The sequence below is a fragment of the Glycine max genome, chromosome 16 (genome assembly GCF_000004515.6).
Source record: "Glycine max cultivar Williams 82 chromosome 16, Glycine_max_v4.0, whole genome shotgun sequence".
In the NCBI taxonomy this organism is placed as follows: domain Eukaryota; kingdom Viridiplantae; phylum Streptophyta; class Magnoliopsida; order Fabales; family Fabaceae; genus Glycine; species Glycine max.
The window spans coordinates 28071998-28086980 of record NC_038252.2 but is presented as its reverse complement, the minus strand read 5'-3'; the positions used below and the strand labels follow the sequence as shown (position 1 = coordinate 28086980).

The following is a 14983-nucleotide window of genomic DNA, read 5'->3' as shown; positions in this document are numbered from 1 at the left end:
TATGATCATAAATTTAGACTAGTGTTCTCGAGATTGTGGAATGTGGACTGTGGAGTGTATCTCTTTTCAATGATGCATGGTTTGTGACTTTGTGTGCTTGGACTTGACCAATGATTCTTGTGAACATTAATTTGGATTGCAACTTGCAACAATGGAACCAAAGATTAATTGAAGAAGATTAATGATAGCATTTGGTCCGAAGGAAAATCCCAATCTGATAAGATTTTCAAACATGAGAAATATTACATAGATTTCTACATTTACCTTATGTCTACTTATTTAATCAGAACTAGATTATTCCTCACCTTGCCACCATTTTAAGATTGCTTACCATTTCAATTCTTATCTTAATAGAATGGTAGTGACATAACTGTTGGTCGTCATATTGCTGGCTTGATTACTTGGCTAGTTTGCTGTTATATTCTGGTGAATCATTTGAGCTTCTTTAGTGAGATTAGGGTGCATCTCATACGAGTTTTACTGGATTTGGATTTTTTGCATTACTTCTACTCTGGCTTTTTATGTGATTCTAACAGGGTATTCCCCAAATTGCACTTTTGAACTCCAAACCTGTGAAGTCTTTTCTCTTAATTATTTCTCAGATTTCACGACTTGTTCCTCAGGGGAAGTTTGTTCACATAAGAACTTAGTTTTTCGATTGAAACACATTCTAGTTCTTTTCTTATATTTTTTGTTTTGTGGTTTAGCTATATTGGGTCGGGCTTGTCACCAAGTTAGTTCTATCTGTGCAAAATCTAGGGACACTATCAATATTTTGTGCCTTTGCAAAATCTAAGATCCAAATTACAAATCTGTTTTGTGCTCTACCTATACCTAAGAAGCAAATGGCAAAACAGGGATATTATTAATATTTCTTAGTTTCACATTACAAATGATCACTGTGTTGGGTTGAGTTTTTTTTTCTTCCAACAATCTAAACCAAATCAATTTGAGCAAATTTAATTCGATTGGATTGTCTTATTATGATTATTTAATGTTGTAATCACTAATGAAAAAAAAAAAACTCTGGTGAAGAGCCTTGGTGCAATAATTGTTGCGGCAGCATTTGTATCATTCCATAAAACTTCCCAAAATTTCTTGTGTTGATTGCATTAAGTTGTAAGTTGCTAGCAACTTTAGTAAACATTAGTACTATTAAAGTTGCAGGAGTCATTTGCAGATGGTGTCACTTGCAACTAACTCAATATCATAGGATTGGGGTTGAGAGATTCGGGGTTTGCTCAAAAAGAGGACAATGGTTTTGGTTAAGAATTGACAAGCCCACTTTGGTCCAGTCATATGTTTAGAAGAATAGTGCGCAGCATTGGAGATTCGGGTCATATGGTAGACTCGTAAATTATTATTTGTCGGTTTTTGATCTTTTCAACTAAAATTAAATCTACTCAAGGATTCGCAGATTTCAATTTTTAATTGTTTTGGATGTTATTGATGAAAACCTTAGCCGTAACCATTAATCACCGAGATACCGACACCAATTTTATTATGGCTACTAAAGCATCACCCTTCTCCTCCCTTGACTTGGCATGATATTTTTTTTTTCTTCACAAAACACTTATCGATAGATGTTAAGGATATTCTATAGGAGTCTATCCAATAATGGGTTTGAGTTTTAATGTCAATTTTTTGTTTAATTTTAATTGGATAATTATTACTTTTTATGAATATACCAAGGAGCACTTTGAGTTAGGAATATAATAATGAAAATTTGAAATCAAATGCACCTCATCTATAAAATTGAAATATTTTGAAAAAAAAATTCAAAAATTATGTATATGTAACTTAAAGCAAACTTCCTATTGCAACAACAACAACGCCTTATCCCACTAGGTGGGGTCGGCTACATGGATCAACTTCCTATTGCAGTAAAAAAAAATAAGTAAACATTATCTTCATTTGTGTCACTTTGACAAACTTTTATTGCAGAAAAAGTCATGTTACGAGGTTTGATTATTCAATATTTTAGTAATTTTCCCTTTTGTATTTTGTCAAAAATAAAATCAGACCCTCTCGTATCTCCTATTTTGTTATTTTTCTCTTAATACCATTTTTTTTATTACCATTGAATTGTTTCGTTAGATCTGGTGGCGTCATAATAGTGACTATTTATTTACATCCAAAAGCCAATAATCTCACCAACTTATTTTTGTCAGTTATTGAAAATTAGAATCAGTTTTTGAATTAAACTAGAATGTCAATACGATTAAGAAATGAAGTTAAATAGTAGTGAAAAATATTATTTTTCAATTAAAATATTAGAAGGACTAATTCAATATAAAATTACTAAGATTAAAGGAACGCAGATCCTCTGTGGCTACAGAAAATTTGGCTGCTGAAGATTTTTCTTAGGATTAAAGTCAAACAACACGAACCAAAAGTGAAAAGTCTTATTTTTGAAGGATTAAAATTGAGATGTTTCCGTAAGGACTAAAATTTAAAAGTGTATACTATGGAGACTAGAAAATTACTTTTAATAAGTAAAACATTTATCAATCACAACTTGATGGAGTTAATCACAGAAAAGACATTTATGAGCTCAACACATAATGTAAAGCTTTAAAAAAAACATTTACCACGTTGTAAAATTCTAGGTAACCAATTAAAAGAGTGTATTATAATATGCATTTTTTTATATACTTTTCAAATTAAGAGAGTTTATTATAAAAGAGTCAGGAATTTAGATTGACCCACCACAGGTCAGGTTGCATCAAACTAATAAATTGAGTTGGGCCAAAATAGTATTGGGCCTAAACTTTATTATTCTATTAAATTTGACTCATTTTGACATTCCATATTAACATTTGAATATTAATAAAATAATTTCAAATCTTTGTAAAATATATATTTTTTTGCTGTTATTTAATATGTAGTGCAAGTTGCTTTAAGAAGACAAACAGTATCTCATTTTTTTAAACATCATCTTTTAAACTAATTATTCTGTTTTGGGGTGGAAGAAATACGTCAATTAGTGCCAAATGCGTTGTATTGCGTATGGGTTTATGGCATTCCTAGTAGGGAGCATGTGATCAAAGAGGGATTTAGTAACTTTAGAGACAGAGTCAGGGGGCACAAAATCCACATGAAAACTCAGTAAAAGAGTACCCTTAGTCCTAAACTGACCTCACCTTAATCTCAATCTTTATTCCTACGTTACCTTATTAATTACACACGATGGTGCCTTCAAATTTGCCACAATTTTTTTTACCAGCATACAAACAGGAAATTCCTATCGATTCATTTTCAAATAAAATGATATTTCTTATTAAAATTCTGTAACTAAATATAATTAAGGAACTCAAGTGTTGAACTAATTATCTCAACAACTTTTGATAAATTTAGCACAATTTTGACATCACATATTCACATCCTGCATGTGGTTGATTTATTTCTCGTAATTATTGTATTCGCAAACTAGTACCGGTCCTTTCTGCCATTAACTCTTTTCCACTCCTATGTTCGTCAGCATACAGCACTAGTATATACATTTATTCGAAAAGCCTATGATTTTATAAATAGATTCTTTGGATCTAGAGCTTATGAAAATTGCTCAAATCTTCACCAAACAGAACACACTTTGGGGACCTAGACTGTGAAGGCTTATTTATGCATGCATGTGCAACTGCTAAAGTGGGACCTGACCCATACCTTATACCATGCCCCCACAACTGCACATGATCCCCACACTAGAATCTCTATAGTCTATACTCTATATATCCCCCTTCCACTAAACCCTGTTTCATACACCTCCAACACTGCTAAGCAAAGCTAATTAGTCCTTCCACATTTTACTTTGATTATCTAGTTTGCCAATTTTAAGCCATGAGTGCTTCAACTCATGACCAATTTGCTGCCACTCTGATCTTCCTATTTTTCTCTCACTTTCTAAGAGGTGATACTGATAGTGATATTTGTCCATAAACACGTAGATATCATGTAATGTAAATGTTTTTTTTAAGAGCATGTAAATTTTATTATTCAGTGACTGATAATATGTATTAATACCTTTATTTTACAAACAAATTTTATTAACATTCATAATTTCTCTTTGTTTCTCCTTTTACCACGCTATATCACTTTTTAAACCTATACAATCCACTTTAATTTTCTTTGTTTCTCTCTTTAAGTAACATGAAGGTGATATATGTAACATTTTCCTTGTTCAATTATGTTAAAATGATTCGTGCTTGTAACAGCATATAATTTAAAATTATAGGGATATGGTTCAGGGTTTTACATTGGTGTGCTTGTCACATTTTAGTCAAAATCTTTAATATTGTTAAACATTATAAATAATTATGACTCGTTTAACAACAATTGCAATAGGATTACAATTGTCAAGTTTCCAATAACTTTGACCTTGCAACAAAATTGCAGGACAAAAACTTTGTTAATTGGTGAGATATGTAAATAAGTAATTATGTAAACATTCTTTAAATCTTGAGACATATTACAGTTACCTTAATGACTCTCTCAAATTCAATTTATCAAAACTTTTTTATCTAAAAATAATATAACATGCTATAAATTTAATGATAGATGTAACAACACACCTTATTAACTAACTATTAACATTATTTGTTGTAAATGGCCAGGGTCAAATTCAGCGACATTCAGCATCGTAAACAAGTGTAGCTACCCGGTTTGGCCGGGGATTTTATCCGGCGCCGGAACGGCGCAACTCGCCACCACCGGCTTCGCCCTGCAACCCGGCCAGTCCAACGCTGTCGCGGTCCCCACCGCCTGGTCTGGCCGCCTGTGGGGCCGGACCCTGTGCTCCACGGACTCCGCCGGAAAATTCTCCTGCGTCACCGGAGACTGCGGATCCTCCGCCGTGGAATGCGGCGGCGGAGGCGCCGTCCCACCGGCCACACTGGCGGAGTTCACCTTGAACGGCGCGGGGGGACTGGACTTCTACGACGTCAGCGTGGTGGACGGCTACAACCTCCCCATGCTGGTGGAGGCGCGCGGCGGCGGGAACTGCACAGCGACGGGGTGCGCGGCGGACTTGAATGGAGGGTGTCCGGCGGAGCTGAAGGTGAAGACGGTGGCGAGTGGTGAGGGCGTGGCGTGCAAGAGCGCGTGTGAAGCGTTCGGGGATCCGCGGTATTGTTGTAGCGGACGTTACGCGACGCCTGAGACATGCAAGGCGAGCTCGTACTCGCAGCTGTTCAAGAGCGCGTGCCCACGCGCTTATAGCTACGCCTACGATGATGCCACCAGCACCTACACTTGTGCCTCCGCGGATTACCGCATCACTTTCTGTCCCTCGACCTCCAAAAGGTAAATCTACAACTCTACAAGTTTAATTATGAAAAAAAAGTATATAAAAAAGTGTTTTTATTTTTTTAATTTGGCTATGGTCTTGTCTTTAAATTAGTATTTAAAAAATTAAGGATGAAAGTTTACTATATTTAGTATAGGATGGAATATATTCTTTTTTTTATAAAGAATATATTCTTAATAATACTTGTAAATATAAATTTAATCTTTTAAATTTTTTATTAATTATTTAATAATAATGTGACATATATCTCATCATGTCATTATTTTTAAGAGCTTTAAAATTTATAGAAATTAAAATTAACACAAATAATTTTCAATGAATTAAAAGTAGATGACTTTATAAATATTTAAGTTTATCAATTTTTGAAAAATATCAACCTGAAATTCTAGGTTTCCGGGATGAAACAATAAAAAGGATCCTTATATATAAGTATTTAAAAATTGAAACACATATTTTTATTAAAAATAGCATATTCTATAGATGATTTGAATAATCTAAAAAAATGTATTTTATGGGATGAGAAAATTAGGTGGTAAATTTCAAATGCTATTTTAACTAGATATTTCTCATCACCATAAATTTATCTCAATTGACCTAAAATACTTATACATAATTTTCTCAATAAATAAGTTCATTTGAATGAGACCCCAAAAGTGTAAAGTACTATTGAACTAATAATTTATAAAAGAAGATCCATGAAAAAAATATAAAAGGAGAGAATACAACCAGCCTATTAAGTATGGCCTAATTAAAAGGTTCTCTCATGTTATTACTTTTTACTAGATTTTCTTATATATATATATATATATATATATATATATATATATATATATATATATATATATATATATAACTACATTTTGCTAAAGTAATAATTTTTCTTTTATCTGATAAAAAAAACTAATTTAGTAAATATATTTGTCCTCAAAGCAACCAAAGCAAAATAGCACTACTCAATAGCAGCACAAGAAGCAACTAGCTATAAAAGTAGGACTATCCAATAACAACACAAGATAGATGGATACCACTCAAAATGCAGTGCCCGTCCTCTAATATGGCATATGCTTAAATTGTCACATATGTTTCCAAAAGAGAGATTTTTTTTAATACTGCACAACACAGACACAAACGCAGGACCTATAACTTCCTTTTTGCACCAATTACTAGCTGGTTATCCCCAATTTGTGAAATACCAAAGTTGACAAATTTTTTGGGCCCTTCTCCACTAAGGGCTCGGGGCGGTTGCCCCTTTGACCTACCCTGAGGGTCGGGGCTGACCTGCTTTTATGTGATTACTTTTTAATAGTATTGCAATCTTATTCAGTGATTATATAAGATTTTTAAGTTAGTAGTTAAAACATAATTTGTATTATAGGATTATTTTCATGGGGATTTTATTTCATTATTGAAAATCTACATTGATTGATTAACTATGAAAATAGAAACCTCTTTCTTTCTTTAAGTTGGAAGACCAACAGGGAGTGTGATTGATACCACTGTAATCTGTAGATGTGGTTGTCAATTTTGTTTTTTGTTTCTTAATTAAGTTGGAAGCACTGACATTGAAACTGTCCGTGTATAATAAATAACCTCCAAGGCATAGGATAGATTGTGTTGAGATAAATTTCTGTACAATCTTCTAATTAATTCTCTCTTTAAGAATGAATAACTAACATAAAGATATATATTATTTTGATGCATGCAGTTCGATAAAGTCAGGGAGTGGGAAATTCCCAGTAGCAGTAGATATCTCAGTTGGCCATGCTTATGCTGACAAATCAGCCAATGTCATGCTAGTAGCTATTAGCGCTGTTTTATTAACAATATTGTGGCAACAACTCAATTAGGTGGTGGTGGCACGAATTAGAGGCTCCAAGATTGTCACTTGAATTCAATTCAACAAATCAAACTATAAACGTTTGTCTCTTTCTTTCTTCTGTATTTGGATGAGTTAATTAGCAATATTATCCATCACTCGGCCCACAACCAGAATCAGGATATTGTAAATTGTATTGTGGTCATATATAGCTGGTCATGGTTGCGTTATGTATAGAAGTTGGCCTGTTGCAAGCAAATGCAATTGTATAGTGTACAATTAGGGAGTGATACAGTGACAACCATAATTAAGATGTTGTGGTGCATGCTTATCGTGATTTTGGATGCAAATATTGTCTTCTATCTATTGGCAAAAACATTCCAAAAAGAAAAGAAAAGAAAAAGTGTTATTTCTTTTTGAATTGGGGTATCATTTCGATTGATATGCTTCAGCCATAAATGTAACTATACATCAACATCAAATATTCGAGAAGTACAGTCTTGATTCAATCGACGTAAAAAAAAATTGATTCTCTTTTTAAACATAGTTTTCAATAAAAAATATCTAAACAAATTAATTTATAGTAAATTCATTTTTTAATTTATGTTTGCAAATTTTAATCCAATTATACATTAAACAAAGGATGAGACTCATGTTATTTAGTAGTTTCCACATTAATTTCATTAAATAATAATGAGTAATGTCTCTAAAAATAAAATATGTTAAAGTCTGTTGTTAATATTTTTTTCCTAAGATCAACTCTTGGGTGAATGTTTGTTTTGAGTAGGCCTGATATCATTGACCAAGTTTGGTTGTTTCATGACAAATTATCCCAAACTACAGCAACCAACTTACTACCAAACTAAGCCTATTTTCATCTCAATTTAGGTGAATTGTGGTTAAATGGTAGTCGGTTTAATGGGTAGGTTGGCTCAAATATGGGTCTAATTGGGTCATATTTATTATGTTGTTTTACTTCCTTATTTCTTTTTAAGGTAAGTTATTTTGGACTCATTTAAATTTTGTTTAGGTTCAAATTGTAAAAAATGATAAAAAAGCAACTAAGTTTAAACATAGTTAATGGTTAATTTGGTTTTTGTGATCAACATAAGACTTGTAGATATTATCTTAACTTTCAAACAAGATAAGTATAAACTTAGTAGGATTAGCACATCCCATGTACTTGTAATTTTACTCTATAAAGGTCGTAGTAACTAAGGAGAAAATGTAAGAATATATTTGTTTACTATACAAGTACATGTGATTGCTATTAACCGAATGAATAAGTGAATGATTATAGGTCAGTTTGGATACACTGTTATAAAAGATCTTATAGGCAAAAAACTTATTTAAGAAGCTCTCATCTGAAAAGTTATTTTTACCTAAATTAATTTGATATTTGGATGATAAACTCTTAAGTGCTTATTTAAAATAATATGGTGTTTGGATGAAATTGTAAAAGGTCTTTTGCATAATTAAAATTACCAAAAAAGATATTATATGCTTTGACATTATTAAAACTAATAATTAAATACTTAAATATTATTATATAATTATTAAATTCATTAAATAATTGAATATTATTAAAAATAATAAAAATTACATTTTTTTCTATTTCATTTATAAAAATATTTTAACTTTATCATTATATTTAAAATATTGTTATATATTTTCTAGAAATTTTGATTAAAAAAATACTTATTTTTATAAAAATAAAATAAATGTATCTCATAAAAATATAATTATACGTCTTTCTACATAATTAATTTTCATATTTAAAATGTAATCAATACATTATTGTTTTAGTAATATTATCACTTACATTCTAGTTTATAATTTAATTATTATCCATATAATTAGAATTTATAACAAAATATAAAATGTCATTAACCTGGTAATAATATGATCAATAATTTCTTTCAATATAAAATTATTCAAATGTACCCATATCATAAACATGCAATCTTGTATTATTAAAAAATAAAGAAATTAAATACGTGTTAGAAACATATTCTTTAGAGATTCTCTAAATCATTCCATTTGTAGAGTACTTTGAGCATCTGGTTCTTCCTATGTTGTAGTACTAGGACCAACTTTACTTTCATCCTCATCACTATCTATATATTCGTTATCTTTATCTAGTGAATCAAATTCTCTATCACTCTTGTCATTTCTTTGAATGAAGTTATGTATAGCCATGCAAGCAACAATGATTTGGTTTTGTGTCTTCAAAGCAAAAGGTGACATATTACCCAATATCTTCCATCTTGCTTTACATAAACCAAATGCACGTTCAATTGTACTTCGAAGACTGGAATGATAATAATTAAAAACTTCAACTCTCCCCTTGATTCTAGGCCCAATTCTAAATTGCGGGAGATGATACCTAATTTTCTTGTACGGCCCTAGAAAATCCATAAAAGTAGGGTAACTAGAATCAACAAGATAATATTTACCTAAAGAATAAAACAATAGAGCATATTAGAACACAAAATTATAATGATACATATATTTATAATATATAAATTTTAAGTACCTTGAGGAGGATATGGAAAATGCAATGCAGGCTTATGTAAAGCCTCCATAAATATCTTAGTATCATGTGCAAAACCTTCCCAAACAAAAGTGAAACACATGCTAAAGTCACAAACAACCATGACATTAATGGTAGTGTAGCCTTTCCGACCAATATAGGCTCCTTGTAGATGAGAGGGAACGCAAACTCGTATATGAGTACCATCTATTGCACCAATACAATCCCTAAAGTAAGGGCGATATCTGGCATCTTTTAGAATCTCATCAGGAGTATCCTTAAATGATGGATCAACAGGCTTAATTATATCATTTGCAAACATACACACAACTTCTAAGACATTATGGAAATGTCTAGATATTGTTTCACCTGAATGTTGAAATCTTTCCTCACAATTACAAACAGAACCTGGTTGACTCAACATGTATAAAAACAAGCCAACTTGCTCATAAATGCTAACATTTCAAGTTTTCTTTAAGTTGTACTTGGTTTCCAAGATATCACATAATTCAAGAAAGACAAGTTTCTTCATTCTAAACATCTGATAACAACGTATTGGATGACCATTTAGAATTTCAGATACCCAACGATGGCCTGTTATGCTTGAATCTCTACATGGATTTTTCACAACATAATTCATGAAGTAATTGGTAACATTAGTTACAACAAACATCAACACTTTGTTCTTTGTAATGTGATCGTCATCGCCAGATGAAGAGTCATTTGATGATAGTGATGACTCATTTGATGATAATGATGAAGACATCCTGTAGAAGGAAAAAAAATTCATAACACAACTAAAAACAAAAATCAAGAGCCAAACCATAACCAATATCCATAACATAACCAAAATTAAAATCAAAGATCCATGACATAACTAAAATTAAAAACTAAGATCCATAACACAACCAAGGTTCATAACCAAGCAAAACTAGCAAGTGTCAATGATATCAGATAAAGGAGAAACTAAGGAACTTGTACTTAAATGTCATACTTGATCCATCCAAGTTGTAGCTCAGGTTCTTCTAAAGCAACAAAGGTGATCCTTTTTGTCCTTTTTTTCATAAGTTTAGTGGCTTTGTAAAATAGTTCACTCCCATGCTCAAGTCCTGGTAGATCTTTCCACTTTGCTACACATGCAGTAATTCTAGTTGGGTCTTGAGCAGATACACTAGATTCAAATGTTTGAATAATACGATCTAATTGTGAGGAAAGCTTGGCAGCAACCCCAATTCTTTTGTCACCCTCTCTTCCTCTGTCCATTGTCCTTTGCCGAAGACGTGTTCTGAGTTGTCGTGTCTATCTCAGGCTCATTCACTTCCATGTCAGTGTTATCATCAATGTTATCATTTGTCTCTTCTATTCTTGTGTTGAATCCTTCATATTGTCTTGAATCTTAAGATGGTGCATATGCTGCAAAACCAATAGCAATAGTACCCTTAAAAAGGAATTTCATCTCAGGTAAGAATTTGAGGCCTTGCTCTCTAAACTTTGCTACTTCAGGATCCTCCTATAAAATAAAAAATAAGAATTATAATATATATTTGGCATGGGAGTTAAGAGATAAAAATCAATCTCATTATAATATATAGAAGTGCCTTCAAATATTACTCATGTTACATTTAGTCTTGCATCATAGATTCTCGTCAGCTACTAGGGTGAGCATGCATGTTTACTTGATGGTACAATTCTTGGTAAGGTTGACATTCCTATATAATTTAAATTAAGTAAAACCTAATCCAATATGAATTTCTGCATATGTTAACCTGTGGAATAATATAAGTCCTCCTAACAACAACCTGACAATTCTCAATATAATGCCATTGTCTAACAATAAGGCACATGTATTGCTTTCAAATATTATAACTCAAAATCCCATATTTACAAAAAGCCATGCCATAAAAGCTACGTGCCTACCAACTACCCAACACATTAAAGCTGCCACAAACCAACAACATCTTTACTACCCAAGTGATTATGGTAGCAATATCTCCCAACAAGACAAGGACCAACAACAATTACCGAAATTCTTTCTACAATAATTATCTAGAAATAATAACAAAACTTCATAAAAGTTGCTTCCCTTGCTCCAAGAATATTTATAGAACGGGTCCTACCATACACTTACTTCTAAGGCCATCAGTGCCATTGAAGCAAATCAAAATATACCCACTGCAACTTAATCTACCACCCACACCAGCCAATCACACCTCATAGAAATTCCACTTCCAGCCAACAAACACCACACCAATTCCTCTGGTCATGCAGGATCACATATAAAAGCCTCCCCCAGACACACATAATATCAAAGCTGCCACATTATGTGGGGAAAACCCCATAATATGTGTGATTTTAGTTAATGTATTTTATAATTTTTTAACATAAAATGAAAAAAATCACATAAGTTGAGATTTTCAATATATAAGAATGCCTACTCAAATTTAGTGGATTTTGGGCAGTATGCATAGCTTTTAAAATCACTTCCGTACTAGCATATATTTTAATTTATGAATGTCAAGAATGAGAATAAATTGTTTTGGTTAAAAGTTCAGACTTGCAAGATGCAGGTGAAGAGAAGTATCAGCAATCTCATGTTGAAAATATGATGGATTCTAGTTACAAAAAGCTCATGAAAATTTAACTACAATTTTCTTGCAAAACATACCAAAGAATTGCCAAATATAATGGATAGTAGTAAGTAGTCACTCAAGTACTCAAGTGTCAACTTTGGTTTCACATTGATTATTTTACTTAATGATCGATAATATCTTAAGCAGGAGCATTATTTAAAACTTAAAACCACAGCAGGAAAACACAACACAAGAAACATTCAGTACAAAATAATTAATAGACCTTCTCTTGAATTTTATGTCTAAACCATGCTGTCACACAATAGAATAGACTATCTTATAGTTTGTCAATTCAGGTACAGGCAATGGCATGGGGTTTCCAACTTCCATTTCAATTGTTAACTAAAAAAATCCTAAAATCAAACATTATCCACCTATGGGCTACATATGGTCATTCCCCCGATTCACCCCAATTTGAAAATTCTCGAATACAACCCAAAGAATTGCCTAACTTATTCCTTCAGTCTTTCCAACACACTATATATTCTTGTTTAAATTCTATATTACTAATCACCCAAACATGAATTCTATATAATTTTTGGATATAAACTACAAAGTCAGGATATAGAAAAAAAATTGTGATTTTTAATAAATTTTACTCAATAATATTTAGTGTGTTTAAAAGATTATGTTAAAGAGAGTGTATTGCTAACATATTTCATTTAAACCTTTGCTTCAAACCACGGAGAAAGTAAACGAGAGGAGACCGGAGAGAGTTGTAGGGAGAAGAAAAAGATTGTCATTTTCTAAAAGAATAATTTTTTTCATGTTTCATTTTTTATACATTTGGACAGAAAAACAATACCTTGGTAGATTTGTTTACTAGCTAGTTTAAAATTTTAATCGTGGCACTATAATTACAGTTTGTCGATCACAACAAAATATCAATGCTATTATATCAGCTTTGTACGTTCTGCAAAGGCAACTAGAAATATTAATTAATTCTTGTGTATGTTATGTTTTGAAATTTCTCTACCAAAGCAAATCTAATTTTAGTTTTACCCCTTTTTTTGCAGGCTCTGCGCCTAGAATTCAGTTTCAAAGAACATGTTGTCAAACATGGGGAAGGTGAGATACCTATGAAGGAGGTGATTCAAAAGCTAATGAAGGACATAGTTAAAGCTGACAAAAACTCCCCAATTTTCTTGCAGAACATACCAAAGAATTGCCAAATATAATGGAAAGCATCTAAAAAGAGCACAATGCAGTCAGCCAAAAATACAACTTTCTTAAGAAAAAAATAAGGAGTTATTTTTGTATGACCACTGCATCAACATTGCAAAAGGAACCATTACCCTTTGATTTATTTGTTGTGCTCCTCACAAGCATCAAATAGGGCTTCCGTTGCTACTAACAACTAAGGATCACAAGCAATAATCAAAACCCAAACATTTAGTTGATGCACCTCAAGCCTAAGCTAACCTTCATTGAATCCCAATTTTTAAAAATGAGCAAGAATATACCAGACTACAATACAACACATCACACATCAATTGTATATCCTTGTTCTGGCAAACAACACCTCAAATTGCCAGCATGGTGCATTTCATTTTTTTCTGCATCTAAACTAACTCAAACAACTAAGGATCACAAGTTAGCAACAGATTCATTTCTCTGCATCTAAACTAACTCAAATTCATTTCCATTGGTGCTATGGCTTGAGGACCAATTGCAACATGTAAACTACTTCAATTGCAACATGTAACAAAGTAATAACCAACCTAATTATCAACTAAAATTTCAAATGCAAGTTTCTAAAAAATAGTCTGCAACTGCAATTTTGACCCCAAAGTCAAGAATCACATATAAAAAACAAAAGAACAAAAGAGTGACATGCACAAAAACTCTATTTTCGTTGAATAATACATACCTGAATTTTGGGTTCCCACCATTCATCACTAGCTGCAATGGTTTTCTTCTCCCCATCCCAGCCAAGACATGTGTCCTTCCCAATAAGCTTAGCCCATAATTGCCATTCCTTTTTCAAAGAATCCCACATATTTCTGAATTGTTTATATTCATATCTCAAATTTGTTGCCTTATTGAACTTTTCTACAATATTTGCCCAACCAAGCTTAGTGAAGTGGTTGTGAGGTTTATTTCCAACATTCACCTCTTCTATGCACACTTTCAACATAATCTCAGTATTTTTATCACACCATTATGCTTTCTTTCTTTTCACAGGAACTTGATTGAGAGACATTTCACAAGTTTAATGAAACAAACAAAAGCATAACCCTAATCCATAACAATATTGAGAAGAAAAAGAAATTAATGAAGAATTGGTTAACCTGTGATGCTAACAAAGGAAGAATAAGAGATGTCGAAGGATGATCGGAAGAGATGACCAAGGATGATCGGAAGATATGACGAAGGAGATTGGAAGCATGAGAGAAAAATTCCGAGGAAGGCACAACACAACACGTTGTGAGGAACAAGTGAGAGAAATTTTTAGGGTTTAGAAAATGAGGAGGGCATGCTTTGTCATTTTGAAATTTTTTGAGAACATTATTATCCAAGTATTATTTAGGGAACAGATTCCCAAAAAGAAGATTTGAGAAGTTGGAAATCTAAGCTTCAAAACAAGATCTGCTGAGAGCTTTTGCTTTTGTAAAAGCTAAAAAAAAATTAATAACCAAACACTTAAAAAATAAAAAAGATCTTTTTTCAGTAGATAAGATAATAAAAGATCTTTTGGACTG

General features: G+C 32.2%; 2 protein-coding genes across 2 annotated transcripts; one reads left to right on the top strand and one right to left on the bottom strand.

Moving 5' to 3' along the window:
• Positions 1–3770: 3770 nt before the first annotated feature.
• On the top strand, positions 3771–7459 carry LOC100809419 (pathogenesis-related thaumatin-like protein 3.5). The gene is made up of 3 exons (XM_006599267.3): positions 3771–3907; positions 4611–5298; positions 7008–7459. Exons 1-3 carry the CDS (start codon positions 3838–3840, stop codon positions 7147–7149), a joined length of 900 nt encoding a protein of 299 aa, XP_006599330.2. The 5' UTR covers positions 3771–3837; the 3' UTR covers positions 7150–7459.
• A 3588-nt stretch (positions 7460–11047) lies between these two features.
• Positions 11048–14418, bottom strand: LOC102670196 (L10-interacting MYB domain-containing protein). The gene is made up of 2 exons (XM_006599266.2): positions 14152–14418; positions 11048–11161 (listed from the first exon to the last, which is right to left on the bottom strand). Exons 1-2 carry the CDS (start codon positions 14416–14418, stop codon positions 11048–11050), a joined length of 381 nt encoding a protein of 126 aa, XP_006599329.1.
• Between the last annotated feature and the right edge of the window lie 565 nt (positions 14419–14983).

Bases quoted from the DNA above. Each gene is read 5' to 3' on its own strand.
- LOC102670196 (XM_006599266.2), bottom strand. From the start codon at position 14,418: ATGTTGAAAGTGTGCATAGAAGAGGTGAATGTTGGAAATAAACCTCAC. The intron at 11,162-14,151 runs GTATGTATTATT...TTTATTTTATAG, and splicing joins GGTGGGAACCCAAAATTCAG to GAGGATCCTGAAGTAGCAAA.
- LOC100809419 (XM_006599267.3), top strand. From the start codon at position 3,838: ATGAGTGCTTCAACTCATGACCAATTTGCTGCCACTCTGATCTTCCTA. The intron at 3,908-4,610 runs GTGATACTGATA...GTAAATGGCCAG, and splicing joins TTTCTCTCACTTTCTAAGAG to GGTCAAATTCAGCGACATTC. The intron at 5,299-7,007 runs GTAAATCTACAA...TGATGCATGCAG, and splicing joins TGTCCCTCGACCTCCAAAAG to TTCGATAAAGTCAGGGAGTG.